This window comes from Myzus persicae, unplaced genomic scaffold, assembly GCF_001856785.1.
Source record: "Myzus persicae strain clone G006 unplaced genomic scaffold, MPER_G0061.0, whole genome shotgun sequence".
Taxonomy (NCBI): Eukaryota; Metazoa; Arthropoda; class Insecta; order Hemiptera; family Aphididae; genus Myzus; species Myzus persicae.
The window spans coordinates 818,896-844,030 of record NW_019103603.1 but is presented as its reverse complement, the minus strand read 5'-3'; the positions used below and the strand labels follow the sequence as shown (position 1 = coordinate 844,030).

The following is a 25,135-nucleotide window of genomic DNA, read 5'->3' as shown; positions in this document are numbered from 1 at the left end:
ATAGGTTTGTGGAATAAATACGCAAAAGATTTCTGCTAAAATAAAATTAATACTAATATTTTAAAAAAATCACTGTCATTGTGTATGAATAAAATAATAACGTATACAAAAATGTTCTTATCCCCACAAACAATATTTATAAATTAAACAAAATAACTGGAATCGTTATTCATCGTTTAAATACCTACATTTATCCACATTTGAACTTCATAGTTAAAATTTCTATAAAAGAAATCATGAATATCATGTAACTTTAATATTTTTAAATGCCAATAATAACAAATTTATAAGGAACATTTTATTTCCAGATTTTTGATTTAGTAGACAATTTTTTGTTGATTATATAGGTATGGAAAAAACATGACAAAATCGAAAACGTGAAATGTATATAATAGTATCTCATAATAGCTCAAAAAGAATCAATGTATTTTCTAAATTGTTGGCAGAGGCATTATCTAGACAATATTTGGTTTTAATAATACCTACACTGGTGGACATATAAATATATCAATATAATATAAGGGGAAATTAATATGCTAATTAATATCGACTTCACTGTTTAGTGTTTGTACGAACAAACTTTACTTAAAAAGAAAGAATTACACAACTTTAAATATTTACCAACATTTTTGTTTATATTGAAATTTCCATCACTATATTATATTATTGCTAGGTAGTTGATCCTTTCACGGCGTTTATTAATTAAATGCCCATAAATTTACACCTGTTTAAACTCTGTTAAACTGTTAAACCGCAAATATTTTGAACATTTATTTGTGTTGTTTTGACCAAATATAAATTACCGGTCTAAAATTATATTCAATCATAATCAAATATTATTTTCTTGATGAATCTGTTGTCGAACGTCTTATGAAAATCGTTCAAAAGCTGAGGATTTTTATTTGAGTCATCCGATTTAGGCCTTTGATTTTATATGATGGATATACTATAGGTACTTATTAATATTATTCTGCGGCTCCGGTCTGTAACGTTGACTATGACGAATTAAATAATGCTAGTGGATTGACAGGAAAAATCCCTTAAAATACAGGTTTTATATCATATCCAATCATAATAACTGTTTTTAATACTGTTTTTTTTCTGTTAAAAACATTTTCTGTGACAAATGGCAACAATATGCAAAAAAAAAAATGATATTTTTTGTGACTCAAATATGTTCAACATATCCATCCGGCCGGCGTTGTCCGTATTAAATAGGGGGCCGGTGAAACTCTCTGAGGAGATGAGTGTTGAGTTTTTGTGATCATACGAGTAGCATACCTATATTAACCCAGCGAGCTTTCACATTAAATGTTTAATTTTTAACTCTACAGTTTCAAAGTTATACCAAGTGTGTCGTTTTTACTTCATCGCTTGCCCGGTGGTTTTTGGCATGTTAAAAACTTTACAGTTTTCTACTTTGGAATGTATTTCATCGTCTAGCTATCAGTCACATCGCAAGTAATTTTAGTGCAACTAAGCCACTTATTATGAGAGCAGTAAATTATCAGAATTAAATTTAAAATAATAATAACTTATGATAATTTCAATATTAAGACAAAGTAGTTGGACATTTGAAAAATAATGTAAAAAAATTCAAAAAAATAATGTCCATCATGAATTATAAATTCCTGGTTTGAGAACCTCTTTAAAATGAGAATTTTGGAAAATCCTTTCTAATTTCACATCTCAATCGTCAGACGAACCGATATTCCAAATTTTTATAATATTTTTATTACATGAATTTTTTTGTTTTCATTGTAGTACATACCGGTGGCGGCCAGCACGTTGAGCCTGATGACGCAGTCGATCGACCGGTACGCGTCCATCAAACACCCGCGGCACAACAGGTTGCATCGGGACAAACACGTCGGGTATCTGGTGTCCGGCGTGGCGGCCGCGTGGACGGTGGCAGTGGTCGTCTCGGTGCCGAGGTACGCGTGGCCAGTCCGCCGGCTGATCGTGGACATGCAGTGGACGCGGTACTACGAGGCGTGCTACGTGGCCGTGGTGTTCGCCGTTCCGTGGGCCGCTGTAGCGTTCAGCCAGCGGGCCGTCAGCAGGACGCTGTACATCACGTCGCTCAAGGCGGCCGCGGCCCGCGGTCAATTGCCTCTGCCCATGCCCTTAATGACGGCCGAGTCCAAGCAAGTGATCCTAGTGGCGTCCATACAGAAGAATACAACTGTCCAGTCCAAGGTTAGTGGCTTGATAGTTGGTACGATAATAATGCTTAGTTTCAAATCTTTCGAGTGTCAGCTATGTTCACCCTCCAACGTCAGCCACCCTAATTCATATTTGACCATTATTTACTAAGTCATAATAATATATTGTCACCCGAGTGGCTACGCTTTCGGAGATGATAATATAGGGCGAGTTAATTTATAAGTAGGTATGTGACCTGTGAATATTACAATGTCACTTGTTAGGAACTGTGAATTCATAGAAATCAATATATTATAATGTACAGAAGTCTTGTTAATGTTTGAATTAGATATTTAAATATTTAACGAAAAAAAATGTTTCATTGTGTTTTTCTGTTTGAAATTAACTTTACTTTTTATATAGTTAGCAATAATAGCAGATGAAATTATTATTGTTTTCTGTAAGCAACCATTTGTAATTTGTATGCAATCGTTAATGCTGGTTGAAATACATTTCAAATAGTATTGAATTTATTAAAAGTATCTATTTTAAAACCAAATTCAATTCAAGTGTATTTTTATAAAATAGAATGACTTCTACAACTATGATCTATGTTATTATGGCTTCCATTACCAAAGCAAGTAATATGTTATTATTATTTTATTATACTTTGGCATTATGAAATTCTCACCAAAAATATTAATTTACACTAGGCTGTTATCATACCATGCATTTTTTAATTCCGAAGACAAGGGTTAAACCGATTTATATCGAATAATTAATGCACAATAACTGTTGTGACCGCAGCGGAATAAATAGGGATAAAATAATGATTTCACAGCCACGATGAGGGTAGCTGCAGGTGGCACACATATTATAAACGTCCAAACGTCCTTATTTGATATTGGTTTATTTTTGCAATAATTACTACGTGTAGTCTGCGTGAAATTTTTTTTAGTTGCGTACCTACGTTGTTGTGACAGTATTCTAATGTATATTTTTCTTAACACAGTTTTTTTAAATTTTTTTATGTTTCGTTATCGCCGCAGCGACCAGAATCTTAGCGATAGGCAATTTATCATAATATTTATTGGTTCTTTTGGATCGCTTATTTTGTTCTATTATTTTGTGTGCACGAATCGCACCAGCCTATAGTATATTTATTCATTGAATTAGGTACTTTATTTTATCATCTTTTTATTCGTTGACTCTATTATTGTGAGTCATTATCTCATACCTGTATTACGTTGCAGCTTTCTAAACTTATGTTGAGAATCCTTTTTATCCCCTCTGTGTCTTTCTGTTAGTTACCAGCTCATAGTTACGATTGTTGATATTAATAATGATATTTTATTGATAACCCGTAGCAACTGTTGCTGTACCTACATAGTCATTATAATTGTTTCCATCAAGATTTTACAATGGTTCATCAAAGTCAATTTATGCTATAGACAGTATTGAAAATCATCCATATTTGAGTACTTTGTTTAGATTCATACTAGCCAGTATAAAAAAATAGTTCCATTTTTTTAAAAATTATGTATTCACTTATAGTTGAACTGCTTTGTATTCAAATACGTTTAGAAGCCGGGAATTGAGCAGAATGAGCTTTCCTAAATTGCTTTTTTTCGTGCATATCGAGTATATAGCTATACCTAGCTATTTCAAGCTGGCATATTTATTTATTTTGTTTAATCTTTGTATTGCTGTGATTTTTTTTTATAATTATTGTTGCAACCTGGCTAATATATTTTAATCAGCCTGCCCCTAGGATATAACTTGTTAGTTATTGACCTGGTTACCAGAAATACAGAAATATAGACTATTACCATCACAAATCATATCATTACACTAAATATTATGACTAGTCAAACTGGCTTAATAGCTTAAATTATTATTAATTTGTTATTACATTTGTGTCACTGTGAACTGTATAGTTATTTTACCGTCCAATTTGTAATCAATTAATTATACAGCAAGTTAGCAACACTTTTTATAAGTATATTTCTGACATTTTTTAGAACTCACCCACACGCATATAAATTTACTTACAAACACACATGTTCACATAACACGCATTACGTAAGTAGCTTGTCAGTACTTATTTTCCTGGTAATTCTGATAACTGCCGTTCGAGCTACAAGTGACTATACACATCTACATCACTACACTCTGCGCACTACACATCCACCTATATTTATTCCATTGTTTTAAGTTCTAGGTGTTAGTGGTGAGCACAAAATTAATTGTTGTGGAAGTTAATTATTGGTCATTGGTGTTCGGGTGATTATATATAGCTGTACGTTTTCACCAATAGAATGGTCTAATGAGAATTAAAAAAGAGTTTATTTGCAGCTATATAAATATTAACTTAATCGAACACGCTCATTAGCATAATATGAATTAAAAATACGTTTATATAAAGATATATATCTCCAGAGTTAACTTAACCTAATGCGCCCTAATGAATAACCATTGCATACAACAGTTGTATTTATTATATTATAGTTATCAATATTGAAACCCGGTTGCCATTAATCAATACTTGCAAAGCTGAAATTGCTATGTAGTACATATTATTTAAAAAATTTGATTTCTATTGTGGCAAAAAAACATAGAAAAAAAGTAATATAATAAATAATAATATATTGATTCTCGGTTGATCAATAAGTCTCTCTAACGTAATATCCATTTCGCTACACAATTTCATGACAATATTTTCTTTATGTTCCCTTTTTATTTTTCCATTGTTATTTGTACCATTTTATTATAAAGTACACACAATAATAATAAGCTAATAACATAGATTCAAATTGAATTATTATTATTATTATAGTTACCTACCTACTGAAAAAAAAACGCAATTATAAAAATATATTTCCTTTGTTTATAACTAGTTATTTCTTGTTTAAAATAAAATATAACACTGTAGGTTTTACCCTATCAATTAAATATGTAAATTGATAACAATTTTACATTTAATCAAATATAAATCCAAAGTTATGTCATCGCCAATTAATTTTAACTTCAACGAAAGATTAACAAATTCTGGTAAAAATGAAAGAATTTATAATTTCCATTCAACAAGTATGGATGTTCTAAACTAAATTAGAGTTGCAAAATTCGATTAATTTGTAATGAAATAATGTATAAAGATGTTCAAAATAATTATACTTTTAATTAAATAATTCATTATGTGTAAAGTAAGTTATATATTAATACTATATGTACCATGAAACTCTAGTTCTGTATTTTTTGACGTTTTCTTTTATTAGTTTGATAATAAACAAATAGGATACATTTTTATTAGTGGACAAAGTGTTTGTGGACTTTAAAAAGTCGACATAAACGTAGCGTACTTAACTGTGTGGATAAACGTAGTGGACTTAACTGTGTGGATAAATCATATTGGCATCATTACCTATAATGTAACAATGGCGTGTTTTAGATGTCGACGGGTAATTTCATACATTCCCTAAGTCAAAACAACTTTTTTTTTTTGATTGTGGTGATACTTAACAACTATATCGACTGCAATGGTGGTACACTGTAGGCACCAAGTGTGAGATAAAACACTGAAACGTATAATACATGCCTACGGTAATACCATTATAATTCACAAACATTGGATAATAGACCACCGGCTATACATATACCGCATGTTATTATAATGTACACGATACGAACAAATCGTGTAATGCTCGTTATTCGAGGGAGGTTCGTTCACATCGATAAATCTATGATACCGATCGATACTGCAGCCAGCGTTTCCAGAACTTTAATTTAATCAAGCTTATTCTATTACCTAACCTTTAATATTATATACGTATGTTCAATTCAATACATACAGTATATATTGTGTCGTGTATGGATGAAAGAGAAGTTTTTGAGAGGAGGGTGGCTGCGGTGAAGTCTGTGGTCGAAATGCCGCGGTTTCATAGAAATCAAAATCGTATTTCTCCCGAAGACTGGAAAGAGGGTAGTAATTGATAATGGTTTGCGAGTGCGAGAGGGGAGGGCATCTGATAAAAATGCTAATTCGCTGAACTCTATCGTCTGGCAGTTTTTAGACTCGTCGCGTCACGCGCTGTTATGAGCGATGTACAGGGCTATACTACCGTCGCTTACAATCGATATCATACGATTTAAGTGCTTCCAAAGCAAACAAAAAATAAATAAATAAATAAAACCTTTGGCGAAAATTGTTTTTCAAAATCCAATTAATCCACGAGCGTTGAATAACCCCATTATCTTCTGGCATTTATGCGTTTGTTTCGTGACAAATTTTATTTTTATTTTGGTTGGAGGGAGGGATGCGATCACGTGTATTATCTTGCTATCACAGATCTGATTATGACCTTATCGAATACATAAATATATTGATGATCAATAAATACAATCTGACACGAATACGCGTAATAAACTCGGAAACAAATTCAATCTATTGAAGGTTACGTGGTCATAATATTAATTCAATTAATAATATTTTGTTACCTACATTTGTATCTCCGATCGTTACAATCACACCATCACCGAAAATAAGTTATTATTTAAATAAATTCATAGCTCCGCTCAGAATCTAAAATCACTATATCTATTTTATAATATAGTTTCCACCAAACACTACATTATTTTATAGCCGACTGGATACAATTCACGATATTCGTGATGGGATAATATCAATACAATGTATTTCAAAATAATACATCTGCTATAATAACTTATAAATATTACAATATGATACACTTAGTACGGAGCTTTACTTCATACATTACAAATATAGATAATGCGTTGTGATACACATACAAAATACCAAGCAAAATATATCATACATATAAAATACTAAAAAATAAAAAAAAGAGAGACCACGCACAATAATGGAACCTTTCTAAGTGAAGGTTCGTTGATTTTTGGAAGACCAATGAAACCAATGTCTCTTTAAACGTTGATTGGATTACGTCAACTACCTAGAGTTGTTGCAGTTAGATTTAAAATTAATATTTTAGGGTGAGACTGTAATTTTCTGTTGAAATGTATATAATATAGGTAGTTGTTTTTATGTACGTTGTTTTGATCCATATTTAAATCTTGAACATATAATTCATTCAGCAATTCAACAGTCAGCAATTCAACAGTCAACAATTCACTATTTGCAATATATTATTTACCATTATAAATTATACCAATTCAAGTCAATTTTTTTCAATAGAAATCATAAGCTTTTAATTTATATCAAACAAAACATAATATTTTTAATCTATGGAATTTACAATATAATTTAGGAAAAAAATTAACTTGAAGTGAATATAAAATTAGTTTACTGATTAGTAACCACATAGCATGAACCCAAATTAATTTGTTAGATAAAAAATTACATTTGAATTAAAGTTATTCTTTATGCAACTTACCTAGCTAAAAGTAACCTAATGTTTCTATTTATGTTAAATGAAAAACGGTTTAAACTCGCACTCTTTTATTCAACATTTACATAATATTATCATGTTCAAGATTTTGTATTATTTAACGATCGTTGAAATCAAATGAAAATCACCACACGGATGATTATTTGATTTCTGGAAGCCCACCCCCATTGAGTCTTTATTTTTATTTATTTTTTGTCGCTCGCAGGTAAACTCATTATACCCTTGTGTATAATAATATAATATTACTAATACCTACCGTCGGTAATGCTGCCGTGGCGAGGTACCGATTTCAGATTAAAAACTTTCTAGGGTTTTTTTTCGTCACCGATTGCATCGATCGGCTCCGATGGGTGTGGACTAACGAGTTTGACTGTTTATTGTTTTTGTTTATCGGATTTATCTGATTTCCCGTTAATTCATCTATCGGCGTTTATTTATTTTAATTTTTTTTTTGCACCTTATCGATTTTACGAGTTTAAGTTATTTTTTGTCATTACTCGCGCCCCATTTCATCATAACGACGCACTCGAAAGCTTATTGAAATTAAAAGCAATAACCTGCGCCTTCTTGTATTTATTTTGGACTTTGCAAAAAAGACGCCAACGACAAAATGTAACCCATAACAAAAGGCTCTTAACAATGTGCTTTAATTTTTAAACTCGAAGAAGTTGTGTTGAAATTTACATATTCTGTATACTTTTTACTTTTTACTTTCAATACGCTAAACAAAAAGCAATAATACCATTTAAAATAATATGACTTTACCAATATGCATCTCTACATAATATACGTACTACTATTGTGGTTTTAATTATCTTTGAAAATATTATGCTCTAACAAAGAAATTATTATGAACGAACATCAACATGATTTCCATACAATTTTAACACTTTTATCAATCTTTTTTATTTATTAAAAATATAATTAAGTTTGAGTTACAGTTGTATAGAGTTGGCTTTAACTTTTTTTTTAACAAATCGATTGATTAATTATAACAAATTAAAAATTAATGTCCTCTCATATTTTCTAATTCTATTGGTACACAGACACACACACACACACATACACATATATACATATAATATATTATATAAAATTGTATTCTTGTGTATATCAATTATTATTGGTTGCAATTTTAAAATCAAAAGTATTGGTATGGTTTTCACAGAAAACACAAAAAGTCGCTTAGAACTTTGGAAGTAAACATTTTATAGTAATTTAAAAATATGTTATGTTATTAAAAATGTAATTTATGAGTTAGAACTATTATATAGGTCTACTTTATAAAAATGTTCTTTCAAGAGCTTTCAAACAAGTTAAATATTATATAATATGCGTCTTCAGTTTAAAAAAAATATTATAATGTATCTAACCACACAGATAGTATTTCCATATTGTGATAAAGGTACGTTATAACAATAAAATATATATTATATAATATAAAATGAACGTCAGAATAGACTTTTGGTTACGTACATGTGTTATTACCATATATTAGGTTGCACTAAAAACTGAATGGACTCTTCTTTAAATATATATATCCTTTTCGCAGCACTCTAACCGAAGTATAATGGTTTTTCGTGAACACTTTGTTTAATTTTTTTTCATTCGCAAGCCGCATAAATAAGCATACTCCAAAGCTAAAGTTCTCTGCTGTTAATATAGTCGGAAGGTAAACTTCAACCCTAACTTACGGCGCACGTGCGAAAGCGTTATAAATAATACTCGTTTTGCCACAGGAAATGAGACCTCAGACGGACTCTGCATTTGTTGTGTAGGAATCATCTGAGTTTTGATATTATTTCGGATTCAGACGTCAGTGCTTTTGATATCCTTTAAATTAAGCGTCACGATAAGACGCAATGAAAATGTCATACTAAAGCATGGTAGCTGAAGTATTATTATATTATTATCTTTAGCCATATATATGAACAACACCGTACCATAGGTGTATGATGTTCCAAGAATTTAAAGATCTACACTAAGATTAAAGGAAAATAAAAATCATCTCTCACCAAGGTCCATTTTTTTAACGATCACACTGTCAAAACTCCCAAATCCCAACGTGATTGTCTGAAGGCATTTATTTGATGGTTATAGCTTAGGTACTTACATAGTATATTATGCATATTGATTCAAATACACCTAAAAGAGAATTGGGTATAGTTGAGATAATCCGTAGTGCATTTAGTATTATCTATTAATATTAAGTAAATTAAATCTATATCGTGAAAATTAAATTCAATATCACTTAGCAATGATGTAATTTGCCATTTGAACATTAAACATAGGTTCTAGTCAGCTAGAGAGAAATAGCTATTGATAATGGTAAACTAAGATATAATAATAAAATATGTGACTTTTAAAATGTGTATTTCGACATCAAAGCAATTTTAAATGTATCCAACTACCTAAAATCATTAATGAGATTAGCGAAATTTAAATCGATAATAACTGGGTGCAATTTCAAAATAATAATGCACTATGCTATTCTATAAACCTACATCCTATTAATTGCAATATATACTTAAAATAATTTCGTATTGAGATTTTCATCCAGACATATTTGGTAATGGAAAATGTATAGGACGATAAATATTTAAATGTTTTACGGTGATCTATTTGGTTTTGGCCTACCACTATAATGTATCTTTGCTATTAAATCCAAACGCTTGTTCACAGGTTACCAATGACGTTGTGGTACAACAGCAACAACCACATTCGTCCCATCAGCAAACTCAACAAGAACAACAGCAGCAGCTGCAAGTACAACAGCAACAGCAGCAGAAGCAGCGTCCAACGCCGAGCGCACGAAGCCGGAGACGGTTGGCCAAAGTTTTGGTAGCACTGGCCGGCGTGTTCGTCGCCTGTTGGTTACCGTACGCCGCTGCGTTACTCTACGCGAACTGGTTTTTTTCGTCACCACAAGACGGTGACGTCGACGAAAACGGTAACAAAGGCGACGGTGGCAGCAGGCACACAGTCCAGCAGTTGGCCACCGTGGCCGCTATGCTGCTGGGACACGCCCATTCAGCCGTCAACCCCGTGGTGTACTGGTGGCTGAACCGGCACACGTTAAGCGCCTGTCCGTGGTGCTGGTCTTCGGGTGATCAGTTTGATGACGACGATGATGACGACGGTGCAGGGTTCGGATGCGGAGCATTGGGTTGCGTAGTCGGCGGGGCCGTGATGGCGTTCGGATGCGGCCGGGGCGACGGCAGTTGCGGTGACAGCGGTGCCGTCGATTGCGGCGGCGGCACCGGTTGCCGGCAGTCACAAAACCACACGCCTACACGGCTCAACCGATTGCTGTTCCACCGACAGCCCAACAACCACCAGCGCAGCCGCCAACCGTCGTCCACCAACGAAGCAGCCCTGGGCCCGTTCAACCCTAGGTTCGCCACCCCGAAGAAGCGGCCACAACAGTTGCCCGTCGTCAAGAACCCTGTCATGCTGTATTACGCTTAAATTACTGTTCGACCCCACACCGGTCAACCCATCCCACCCACAATGCACAACACTACCCGATCCCCGTCTGTCACAGGTTCTATCTCCTCGTTTACACATCATCGATATGTAACTCAAAGCTTGACGTTACTGAAACGATGACCCACATCTACCACCACTCACATACATGTCCGACATTCCTGTTACAATCATTTTGTTGAACTTGTAGGTCCACTTGACACGTCCACATCCCAAGAACGTAAAACAAAATTGCCAAGTCTGGGGCCTGAAATAGAAAAAAATAATTTTGGAAACAAAATGTTTCTAGATATTTTGCAAAATTGCTGGATACGAATAATTTGTTTTTATAAATTTGATTTGTAGTCGACAGGGGTGCTTGCTTGACCTCAGATCTCAGACTTGTCATGAACGATCTGTGTACATAACGGTGAGCCTGTAGCCTCTATGAAAACTTATTTGTTATCAGTGCTATCGCGATGCCTCGACTCGGTGGCACTGAACTATATAGTTATACTGTTTATAGTTTTGTGATCAGTGGCTACTTTATCCTATAATTAATACCTTGAGATACATCTTTGAATTTAGTTGGTGATACTGGGTAGGTCAAAATATAATATAATGCTTATAAACACATACAAATTTAGATTTGATTGTATGTAAAAACTTGTGCAGTTGTATACCTACATCGTGAACTAATATGTTATATTGTGTTTTATATTAAACAACAAAGCAACACAATAGCTCTAACTTGGTACAACTCTCAAGTACCTATTAAAAAGTATGTGTAATTCAGTAATTTTTTGTTTCCCCATAATTTGTAATCATAGTCACTTAGCAACCACTGTACCTCGTCGAGTATGGAAGAAGGTAATCTTCCACAGGTAAGTATTTTGTGAATTCGTGTTGGTACGATCGTTGTAGAACGAAGCGTTTATCGGAGTGTTTTTTCAAACATATTATGTCGCAGTCAACTTAAAAATACGTTTCTATTTTATTACTGTAGATACTTCTGTTGCCAACGAAAAAATCATTTGGAGTGTCACGATTCACATCTTAGTCACTAGTTTATCTTAGTATATTATCGTAATAATATTATTATACTATCCTTATTCTGTTATTAATAATACAAATTTTAAATGTGTTTTAATGGATATTTTCTGTATAATTAATTCGTTGTTTGTGTATTTGTGTAAACTATTTTCAAACTATATAATATTTATGCGTTTTGTGATTTTTCATTTTAATAAGTGTAAAACACTCTGATCAATATGTTACTCTACGTCCAATTTAAAGATTTTTATTGTGTATTAATATAAAAACATTATAGATCAAAAAATGATATTATAATATTTATCATTAAATTTGTTGTGTGTCGACTTCAGTCTATATGCAAACGGACTTATACTTTGCATGAAGTTATTAAATAAGAATTTAAATGAAGTGTAGTTTAGGTATAGTATATTAGTATATTATAATGTTAATCATTCCGTTATCGACCAATATGTTTTTTGTTTGATATTTTTTCTCTCGGTCAATTATACTAATTATTGTTTCTACTTTCGATGGATACACATTAGATACCTAACGGAAAGGTAGTAGGTATGATGAATTCGTCGAATAATCTAATCGTTCATTCCATTCGACGTTAAAGCCAATAAATCAAGTGCAAAAAAATACACGATTTGTATCGTGATCATTATATCTGCATAAATGTATAATACGTTGAAAAATAAGTTGTAAGAATTTGTCCAGTTACATGATTTCCAATATTATACAATTTATCGACTGATCGACTGATCGACTGATCGACTGGTAATACAATTTACGTTTTTGAGCGTACGGTACTACATAACTATTGCGATCGACTTAAACGGATATCCAGGTCCATTTGGTATAATATATTATAAGAATACTGTTATTGCATGTAAGACAAGCGCCAATCTCCATTTTTAAACGTATACTGAGAATGGGAATATGATTTGTCGATTTACTTACATTCGTGTGCTTTACCTGTATCCGTCAATAGCTTTATCTGAGGACTATAATAATATATTATACGGCGGATTGCCCACAGATATAAATAAAACATTTCCGTTTAAGCGATTCTTTTTGAACGGGGAAATAAAAGTATAGACGTACAAACACGACGAATATATTATTCGTATCGAAAACACAAAATTCGAGTCTGTTGTAGTGCATAATGCAAATTGTATTGCCATCGTTGGCGTCAGTAGTATTAATTTATTGGCCGAGGGATCAAATAATCATTCCTCCTCGCGTATTTCATAATTCTCGTATACATATGTAGTTATAGTATTATGTGCCTTCCCAGTAGTACTTACACCACCTATACACACCTTCACTACACTACAGTCTACAGGGTCCAATTATTATTATTATTATTATTATTATTATTACATAATATATTTTCGCGTTACTATATTTTATTGTTCTATACACTCGAATATTTCTGTGATATAATAAATTGTATCATTCGGTACTCGGTAGTACAACGTTTCGAACAATCATTCATTGCACTGGCAAAAACAAAACAATACATTTCTATAATAAAAATTCTCGTTAAAGTAATATCGTTATGGTTTTTTGGACGTTTATTAATACTATCATCCGTGACCTACGACCACGGGTACCATTGGTTTCTACCCGCAGTCTGTTTTTGTAGGTACCTACTTTTTTACTGAGGCATTTTATTATAATACGACGCAATAAGACACCCAATCGACATTTCTACGTTATATTATTATATTTCACTTATAAATTATATTCTATGCATTGATCACACTGTGCAGTTTAAATATTATATATAACTACTTATCGTACTTGATTTTATAATATAATATTATAGCATAGGTATTATAATATATGTATTGTGTATACTTATAAGTATTATATCATTGCGTCATTGTAACGTCTATAGATATGTGATTTTTTTTCAATCTTCCTCGTTCCTTTTGATAATTTATTTCATATATTATTATATCGCTGTACGGTGTATTTTATAAAAATATTATAATATTATGTAATGTATGATAATAATTATTAAAAATATAATATATTATATGTGTACTGAAACTGATGTATTATATTAATTATTTCTAGTTATAAATATAGCCAATATAGGTTACTTTGATATTTTGGCAGAATTCCGATTGAGCACCCGTAGGTTTCTGCCTTGGCCGGTCGGGTGACGGTGGCCTCTCTCTCCAGACAAAAGTCTGCCTGGAGAAAAGTGCCGTCCGCAATCGCGAAGTTCAAACCGAACGCGATGTTGCAACTGACGCCTTAGTCCACTCGGTCACTTCGTCCCCCAGATTGATTATTATAATGCATAATTACTATATTGTATAAGTACCCACAATGAGTGCTCAAAAAAAAGGTTGATTCCAAAGCTCGATGTTCTTATTTTTTAAACATAGTAAAACGACAAAATAAGAATCTGCCCGAGTCATAAACTAACAACGTTATAATCGACATACAAATCGTCAATTCATAGGCTCTGATGCAACCGCAAAAAATGTGCCATATAGACCATTATCTGGATCTTGCAAAAATTTGAAATACAGTAATGCGCTCAATTATAATCCTATATATGCTATTGCAAACTAAAAACCTACATATACAATACCCTCCGTGGCGATGAAACATGAAAATTAAATTGGTTTTACACTTTTACGTGAAGTAGGCTGTATTTTATTCTTGAATAATATACATTTTACTTACTAGGCTGGATAAGATTGGACGTGCATAAGAAAACTACAAGAAAGGTTGGTCAGTTTTGTTGCATTTGAACCAAACCATATCAGCCAAATTTCCTAAACTCCCGATCACAAAATGTATGACATTTGGGACCACCGGCGGTTAATATCTTATAACTTGTATTTTTTATCTTATATCTCTTTTCTCTCTTTACTCTTCTCTCTAATAATACACTTGAACTATTACTATTATTATCACCGGATCCTCATTTGTCTAATCTCTTTAACCGTTTTCTCTACCTGCTTCCATAATTAACTTTTCAATATGATGTTTTTCAACATAAATATTTTCCTGAACTTAAGAACTGTAAGTGAGATTAAGGTATTCATTTATTTTTTAACTATACAGACCGAACCTCAACGAATACAAGAATAAGGGCATAGTACCTAACAAAAAATATTACTAATTAGCCTACTTAATGAAAAATAAAAATAAAAAATGATGTTTGAACTTGAAAGCGGCGGGGGGAGGGGGGTCTTCGTCTGAATAGAGAGTATAATAATTCATAGAACTTAAGAAAGAATAATAGAGAATTGAATATGGGAACTTATCTGGTGAGTAGAACTCTGAATTAAATTTTTATTAAATTTTCATTTATTGAAATATTATGATAATACATACATTTTTTAGACTAATAATAAATGACTTATATAAAATTTAAATGGGACATTACTTACGATATTTCACTTATTTTCATAACTATTTATATTTTTTGTTCTTATCTCAATTAACCGCAGATTTCTTCAAGAAATTATGTTCATATATGTAAGTATTTAGAGTCGAACCAGAAGAACCAACTTCCAGGGTTTCGTGTCTCACATATTCATATTATGAACGTGAGCAAGCTGGGTAGACTACACGTTTGGCGTTTGTTCATAACATGTGTAGCATGAATAAGGTATAGTTGTATAGCTCTTATATTATTATACAATAAAACAGCATACACTAAGTACGTTATTCGGTACTGAACGTCGATTTGAAACGAATGGAAAATGGTGGTGCAGAGTGAATGCGCGAAGTGGTGCCGTGAGTTTCCGACGGAACAAGCGTCATTCGTGGCACACTTATGAAAGCTTTTGGGTGACGGATTATGCTTTGTTTGAATTCAACGTTCTGTACCGGATAACTCTGTCACCAAACGCTTGCAAAAGTGGGCATCGAACGACGCTTGTTCCTTTTGAAAATTGCGACACCTGCAGTTTCCGTATTCACTCCACAGTCTACACCAACATTTTCCACAGCATATAATATTTCATACAGTGGCAAACCGTGGGCAATTTTAGTTTAAAAATCTTCAAATTATTTTTGGAAAAAACATAAAAATGGTTAATCGTAATTATATTCATCCATAATTACTAATTTTAAACTGAAACATAAATACAGACATACTTAACTCAGATATATTTTGGAACAAATATCGTTATTGAGTCAGAATTTCATTTGAGTACAACAGTTTATTTAGTAAGGTACTTACCATAATAAAATAGTACATTTTCTACATTACTAAATATTATTTTATACTGAAAACGATGTTTTTAGTTTTAAAACTAAATAGAAATTCAGAAGAATTGTTTAACATTTTAAAAATGTTACGCATTTTAGATTGTAATTATATGATTATATATTTACAGAACTCTTAAATGTAACAAAAAAAATTGAAACTACATGTGCATACTCAACAAGGTCACTTTAATATTTTATACTATGTTTAGCAATTAGTAGGTATACATAATATTTCGTTATACTTATGTGTTCATCGCCTTCGGTATTGTTCAGCCTTGTGAACTTTATCATATCAAATGGTTGAAAGTAAGTATGAACAACAAACATGGCAGTTGTATATTAATATATTCCTATATGACCCCAATTAATTATGAGTTAAATTATTATTATGTTTTTAATTTCTTAGCCACATGTTACACATAGAATATTTATCAATTATGATTTTGTTATTCATATACCTCTTCAATTATTTAATAAAATATTGAAAAAAATACTAAACATTCTACATTTTTTTTTGTTTTATCATCAGATATATTAAAATAATATTGTCGCACACTTAAAATCACGTTAATTGTAATATAATTGTTTGACAGTTGGATGCGTTAAGTAATTTGGAAAAAATACCATTCTGGGCTCGTGTGCTTAAAATGTATTATTATATTAAAATAAGTAATGTTTCTTATTTTTAAGTTTTCGAATAACGAGGTATAATATATCTTAGAATCGTGTTATACGGTTCGTGAAAAGCATATTTCTTGTTATAAAAATAATCTGTATTCTAATATAGTATAATAAATAATAGACATAGTCATTGTAACGTGTTGATATCTAGTCAATACTGCATATTAGTAAACTTTAACTATTTAATTCGTTCAGAGGGGTGTGAAAACTTGCAGTCAGATTATTATTATGCGAAACAAACATGGAAAAAGGACACATCAATATTCGGGCTAATTATGGAGGTACCTACGTTAATAATTACCGTGCAAATGCGTTCTGTTATGACAACCACACTGTGTACTTTGACCTTATACTGTACATATTTGAAAACATTTCAAAAATACACAAGTTATTTCTAGTATATATAGGCAGTTACATACAAAGAAATAAAAATAAGAAATGGTTATATTTTATTGAAACGATGCGACAAATGAGCTTCAGCGCCAAAATAATAATAATAATTTATATGAACCCCTTTTTTCGAGTGGATATAGATATACATTTTTTCCATTGGTTCGACGTATACAAATAAGTATACTTAATAATATAGTCGTTGTCCACTCGTTAAAATTTCCCTCGATAAACCTTTTTATTTTCTGAATTGATTAGGTACGTTATATTTGTCCTTTATTCTCCAAAGGATATGTTGCACTGTTAGTGAAATCAATTTTATATTACACTTATGTTTATATAATGGGTTTATTTTGTAATAATTTGTTATCCCCGTTCTTTGATGAAAAACAAAATACTCGTCTTAGAATTGTGTTATATAACATGAGCTTAGATACGTATTTTATAAGTTGAACTGGGTGTAATAATAGGTATAATCATATGGGTAGAGTATTAATAAATTGTGATGTAGTATTAACTTTTTTTTTTCAGAAAAATATAAATTATATAATATCATTTTTAATAGATTTCATGTTATAAAATAAAAGCCGTAATTATATAGGTAATCTTGGGTTTAAGGTTTAACTGATCTTATATTATTCCCTAATTGAATCGGTCATTTCAAAAGCGACATAAGTCATAACATATAACTTTTTAACAAAGCACTAATACCTTAATATCACAAGCAATTGACTTGTGTTGTTTTTGCTATAATTCAAGTTTCTTGAAAACGATATTTGTATTAACTATAAGTCAGACACATTTTGTTTTTACACAGAATCCGTAGCTATGATCATATTATATTTATTAAATTAACGAAAATAATTTTTGTAAAAACGGTGTTTTAAGTCGTTTTAGAAGTCACCGATTACATTTCTATTATTTCCCACCCAAAAAGAAACGGTAACTATTAACTGTACCTACATATTATGTTTAATTATCACAACCTTAACCGACTGCTCTTGGACGAAGACCATTCACTATTTAATGACAATGTTCCAAGTTAAGTACAATACTTTTAGATAATTACAGATCATTTTTAGAATAACCACTAAACATACTTTTCTTTATTTCGTATATACTTACAATAAATTAAATTATGTTATTATTAAATACATATTTTATATCATGTACAACCTTGATACAGATTTATTTTCTAAATTAACTCTTACGAATACGATCAATTTCATTTGGTAGGAATATGTAAGCATAATATTTGGTTATTACGTAATTCGTGGGAAAAATGAATGAAAAATCAGGTTTATGTCATTTAAACATGCCTAAAGTATCCATATTTATTTAGTAGATAGGCATTTAACTATCATTCAAATGTATACACATTATATTATTATATAATATAAAAAACATAATCTATAGTATTATGTACTAGAATACGACACCCAAAAAAGCAAAATATTTTTAGATTTAATTTTCATTAAATAACTAAATATATGATTTTTTGCGTGTCAAATTCTAATGTTTCATAGTTACATGAGTTTTACTTATTTTATGACTATTTAATTATGTCAAATACATAGCTAATTTCAATTTCATTATACATTGAATTTTCAATTAACCCCACTAATATATTATTAGCTGCACTTATTATATTTATAAATTTCTATTAATGCAACGTTTATACATAAAACTCATATTTACCATTATGTCGACAATACAATTCAACATAACTGTTATTCTAGTTTGTTCCAAATAAAGTACTTTATAAAATATGAAAAAAATCTACTGATTTAAAAGCTTTTTGTTTGAAAATCGTGTTGTCAAACAATATCATATATTCAAATCTGAGTAAGAAATAAATAAAAAGAAAATGACAGGACAAACAACAGACTAGGGTATGTTATTTAAACAAAATGCATTATTCAGAGATAGGTAGGTAGGTTAGGTATTAAAAATATATTTTATTATTTTATATCACTATTTAAAACAAAGAATGTTTTACGGCTCACCATGATACATAAATATGTCAATATACACTACAGAAACATGTAAAATAATGTGCTGCGTAAAAAGTGTTAAAAAAAAATATATTTATCAATGCATAGTTAATTTAAAAGTGTAATAATAAGCATTTGAATAATTATAATTAATCAAAGAAAAGAAATTAACAAAACATATTTTGTACAGATTCAGAATCCATGGTTTATGGGGAAAAAAGTTTTTAGTTGAAGTTTACGTTCACAAAAGTCTTGTGTAATTTTTATATTCGAAAAATAGAGAATATATTTATATATATATATATAAATATATATTTAAACGAATAATGCGAATGTATAAGTTTCCGAAAGAGCTTTATTTCTTATAAGGTTACTTCATTGTTATTGTTAAAGTATTCAGCAAGTTACCTTGTATTGTCCATTGAATCTTTTTTCTTTAAGGTACATTTTTTCGAGATTGTTTTTTTCCCCCGATACAATACCTACTATGCAAACATTACGATCGATCGAACGTAATATAATGCATGAAATATGTAAAAGGTAGGTAATATTATGCATTATGTCCAGAGGTGAATTTTTAGAATTGATCATTAATTATTTATTTTTGATTGACGAGAAAATATCAAAGTAGTCTTTAAAATACGATACAATCCTCGATGTCGTTCTCAAATGCAAACTGGATATTATTACCATGCAAATATTTGACTTTTGGAAACTAATTTCACGATAATTTTGTGTTCGCTTGATCAAAAACAATGAATTATAAATATCAATAGCTATACATATTCGTATTTGCCATTGTTTTAATAACGTTTATATCGCTCTCCCTGTGGCATACTGTAAATTTGATTAATAAGGTTTTTGGAACTACACTTTTTTTTAACCTGTAATTTCCGAAATTTCGCGCTAACAAAACTTTAACCCTAGAAATATTACAAACCCGGAACTTCAACAATAATATACGAGCATTATTCGATTTATACTATTTGCAGTCACATTATAATTCGATAGTAGGTAATTCGTACTGTTTGATGTCATTATTGCCATCGAATATGAATGGGTTTCAAATGGTAGTACGGTACCTACATGTATCTTGGGTGTACAATGTACATACCCCTAATACACCTATATATTATTATATTAATCGTCCATAAACGCTACATTCGTAGGTATCTGGTGTATGGTTATTAATCATAATCGTAGGTATACGTAGATAGGTACCTATAGTAACTACTATAACTACTACTATCTCTAATACACTATACAGAGTGATTTACCTTGCATGCTTATCCCTATCTATCCTTTAATCATGTGTATTCATTCAATTTATGACTTTTGGAATTTTAAATTTAACATTAATGCTATATATTCAAGTAATTAAACTTGCTATACCATCCAAGAATTATCATATACTTTGTTGTTAAATGTAGACCATCCTCTTTACTACAAGTCGTTAAATACATATAATTTTTTTTTTAATATTGATGCATCTAAATGGAAATTTAAATAAGTTGTTTCTGAGTTTCTAAACTTTATGAACTAAGGATAATATTATTCAATAATAGCACAAAACAGTTGTAGGGAAAATATATTTAGTCCAATAATTATATAAAGCTATTGTACTCGAATAATTTTTACAAATTACAAAATTCTATAATGACACCCCTCCCCCTTCATATTTTTTTTCAATTTAGTTATGTAAAAATATTACCACCTACCCCATACATTTTTGCTTTTTAAATTTAATAGTTGGTTTAAAATTAATTTCTATTTCTATTTAGTAACTGTTAAAAATTTTAGGTATATTTTGTCAAATAATTTTTCATTTTTATAATAGTTAATTCGTTTGTAAAAACCAAAATAGTTATAGTACTTATTGAGACTTGTATCTGCTACCTGCATAGCTGTATGACTGCGTGGACTAAGGCAATATATATATATATATATATATTAGTATATTATTACGGTTGCTTTACACTGAAAGTAACTTGTAGACTGTATTATTACTTTATACCAGCAAGGAGTGTAATTTTTAAATTACAAATTAAGGAACTATATTCATATGTGTACCTATTGTGTCAAGTCTTAACAATTTAAATGATGTCCTGGAGGGAGGAGAAGTAAAAAATATTACATTATACTCTCGAGTATAGCCTAACTCAATAAGTGCATAAAATCACAAAGAAGAATGTTATCATGTTATATATATATAATAATTCTTTAATAAAATCTTGACATTTTGTATATATAATACAACACTGTGTTTAGATACCCAGGTGCTTGTGAGTGATAAGATATAATTCCTTATAAGCATCTGAAGTTGGAATTTCAACAAAACAATTTTAATTTGGGTAAATGCATTGTGGATGCTGTAAAAGTATGATAATTTGTTAATATATTAATATAGGTAGCTTGATCATAATATTTTATACACAAACAAAGCACTTTCATAAATAAAAAAAATTCGAATTTAAATTATGTAATGTACTTAATATAATATTAGTAAAAGTTTTCAAACAAAACGAGAAAACAATTTTTGAGTCGGAAAATTGATAGGTCTACATCCTTTACCATGAATTGTAGTTCGGCAATGCCCAGTGTAAGCCTCCTCCGTTGAAAATAGCTGTGTACAGCACTGCATGATAACATATTTGAAAATGAATTCCTTTAGTTCAATATATGTTCTTGAAAATTCAAAAAATTCAAAACCTAAACGGATTTTTTATTATGATTAATGGAAACAACGGTGGTGAGCATATTTTTTGAATCATCCTATATATAATTCTGCTGATCGGGTAAGATACACACTTTATTTGCATTCCATTCGCCGTGTTTGCAGTTCAGACCCTATAGTGGGAGTGACATTCCACCAATTTTTGGTATGCGATTTTTAATAATTGTTATTAGTTTCCGTTTTTCTCTCTCTTACTCTGGTTCTGTTTATGTTTTGTACGCGTATCCGTCATATGCAAATATAATAGTCACTGACAAAAGCCCCATCACGTTCCTATATAAATGTGTGAGTGAATGTTTGATCAGCAATAATATTATTACACGGACACCGGGATTACGTGAAGCTCTATGAAAAAAAAGAGTAGAACAATTTTACGTCGGAATAAGTCGGTGAAAATGTATCAAAAGTTTTACGGGGTAAATAAAAAAATAATAAAAACCGAAACGCGTTGTAAAATGTTTGTGACGTCATAGTACACGATATGACGCAGTACACTCGCGCTACTACACGTGCGGAAAAATTCAGGTTCAAATCGATCACTAGAAAACAAGACTAATAATTGGCCATGGAATACGTTTATTTGCACACACCGACGAATTCGTACTTTGAATAGGTATCATCTAACTGTATCACGAATCCACGTATGTTCATATTATTTCAATAAGCAAAAATCAGAATAAACGACTATAATCACGACGAAATTGGCATTATATCTATCTCGAGCACACATTTGGTACCCCCGGAAGGGATGTAATTTCTATAATAATATTTAGACAGTCATAATTGCATATTGTAAAAAACGCATTATTTCAGTTGACGTCATATTATTTTGAATCACTGTTATGTAGATTTTGATACACACGAATGTAAAATATACCATTATTCATAACCGTTAAACTCTGTGAAGTATAATATATTAATATGTCGTTAGCGTTAGCGGTGATTGGAAACTAATACATTATTATTATACCATTTACAAGCGTGATCGTCATATCTCAAATGTATTTCTCTCTACAGTTAAATTACAATCTTAACGATTGTAATAAGAAACCGTGATGAAAGATATGTGTATTGATTTGGTGTAAATCTATATTATGATTTTTTATTTCTAATTTAATTTCGTAGTACAGAAATACAACAGTAAAATAGTCGATGACTGATAGACACAATCAATAACCAACTACGAATTATTTTTTTTTGTTCAAAATGAATACTAAATTTATATACCGAGAATTTAGAGAAGCAAATACTCTGAAAAAATATTTCAAACTTTCAAAGTATTACGTGACCGTAAAAACCAACAACACAACAAAAACTAACTCGGCTTAACTTTTTCGTACCTATCATTTTTTTTAAAAGTTTTATATTTCATTGCGCTTTCACACTGCCCAGATCAATGCCATAAACAATAATGAGGCATCAATCATATAACGCGTACGCTTATCAAAGTTGGATATTTAATAAAACTAAACTATAACTGTAAAATAATTTTTAACTTATTATTGTTATACCTAAGTCGGTCCCCATACGATTTCAAATCATTAATTGTCGAAATTTTATATTAAGTACTAATATTTTAATTCAAACATATAATACGATAAATATATTACTAATATAGTTATATAAATTAAATAAGAATATTAATAGAATACTGTATTACAGACGACAAGTAAACATACTGTTATAATATACAAGCAGGTTAAGGATTTTTAAGGACTTAAAACGCTTACATATTAAATGCGCTGAATATAATACAACATCTAATCAGCATAGTTGTTAAACATATTTTAACTTACAACGAATTCAAATACGAAATTTTATCTTGAATGTTATTTAATGCATTTTAAGAATATTTTTCAACAATAATAATTGATGTATCATGTTTACTTTGTATGTACCATAAGTGCATAACAGCAAATATATATATAGAAAGAAAGTTCAATAATAATCTTTGTATGTTTAATTACTTACCTATATATTACTACATAATTTGTATTTGTATGCCTTTAGGGCATCGTTTGATCTAACGAAAACTCACGAGAAGACCCTCAACTTCCACTCCCCAATAGGTTCCATATTTCCATCCAAGACCTGTGCTTGAGTGCGTGGTTTCCATCGACCCTGAAACGTATTACAAACACCAGCGCATAAGGAAATGTTTTTAATTACACGGACCGAGACACCTATAAAACAGGCCTGGTTGACGACGTGGGCTCAACGGTGGTGTATATCGTTGCGTTTTTATTACTCATTCTGGCGGAAACGTATAATAATATTTCGTCTTATACACGCGTTTGCGGTGCGTAAAAAAGCTGTAAAGTTTTCTCGGGACGGCAATTAAACTCAGAAGTCTATTCCTATTGCTGTACATACACATGTCCGGTACAATACGTATACGTAGTATTTATATTAATAATTTATTATCTTTACATTTAAATACGTATGCTGCACGCCACCGGTAGTGGCAGGTGAACCGATGTGCAATTTCATACCACTCATTTTGATGTCGTACAAGTAGGTATGTTTTAATGTCCCGTGTTACAGCTGCAGCAAGACGTCCCTTGGCCCATTTTTGAAAATGGCGTAGGCGTATTAATATTTCATTTATTACACTCGTACAACCACTGGGTCTACGTGTAAGTAGACTCGCTATGACTCTAACGAGCATTTAAGAGGCACCTCTGGTAGGTTAGCACCCGGGCTCGAATTTTAACGGTCTAAAAATGTACAAAAAACGTGCATACACAATTTGAAACAAAAATATGAACTTAATTGACTTAATTTTTTATTATTATTTGTGTGTTTGTACATTAGAAACATTTAATAATCATGCCTATAGTTGGTTAATTGTAAATATTGAACATCAACAATCATTTACAACTGATATGCTTTAGATAAGTATATAATATAATAGTGTAATATAAGATAAATTCTTTGAAGTACAAAATATATTGTTGATCTGCACGAATCCATGACATAATACACGCTTCAAGATCTCAAAATCTCAAATCAATTTACTA

General features: G+C 30.8%; 1 protein-coding gene across 1 annotated transcript in view; it reads left to right on the top strand.

Annotated features, from left to right (window-relative positions):
* Positions 1-13,441, top strand: part of LOC111034889 (probable G-protein coupled receptor No18) — a 114,318-nt gene extending 100,877 nt beyond the window's left edge. The window contains exons 4-5 of the mRNA XM_022316298.1: positions 1,765-2,199; positions 10,251-13,441. Coding sequence (XP_022171990.1) covers positions 1,765-2,199; positions 10,251-11,036 — 1,221 coding nt within the window. The 3' untranslated portion in view covers positions 11,037-13,441. The remainder of the gene's footprint in view (positions 1-1,764; positions 2,200-10,250) is intronic.
* The last annotated feature ends 11,694 nt before the right edge of the window (positions 13,442-25,135 follow it).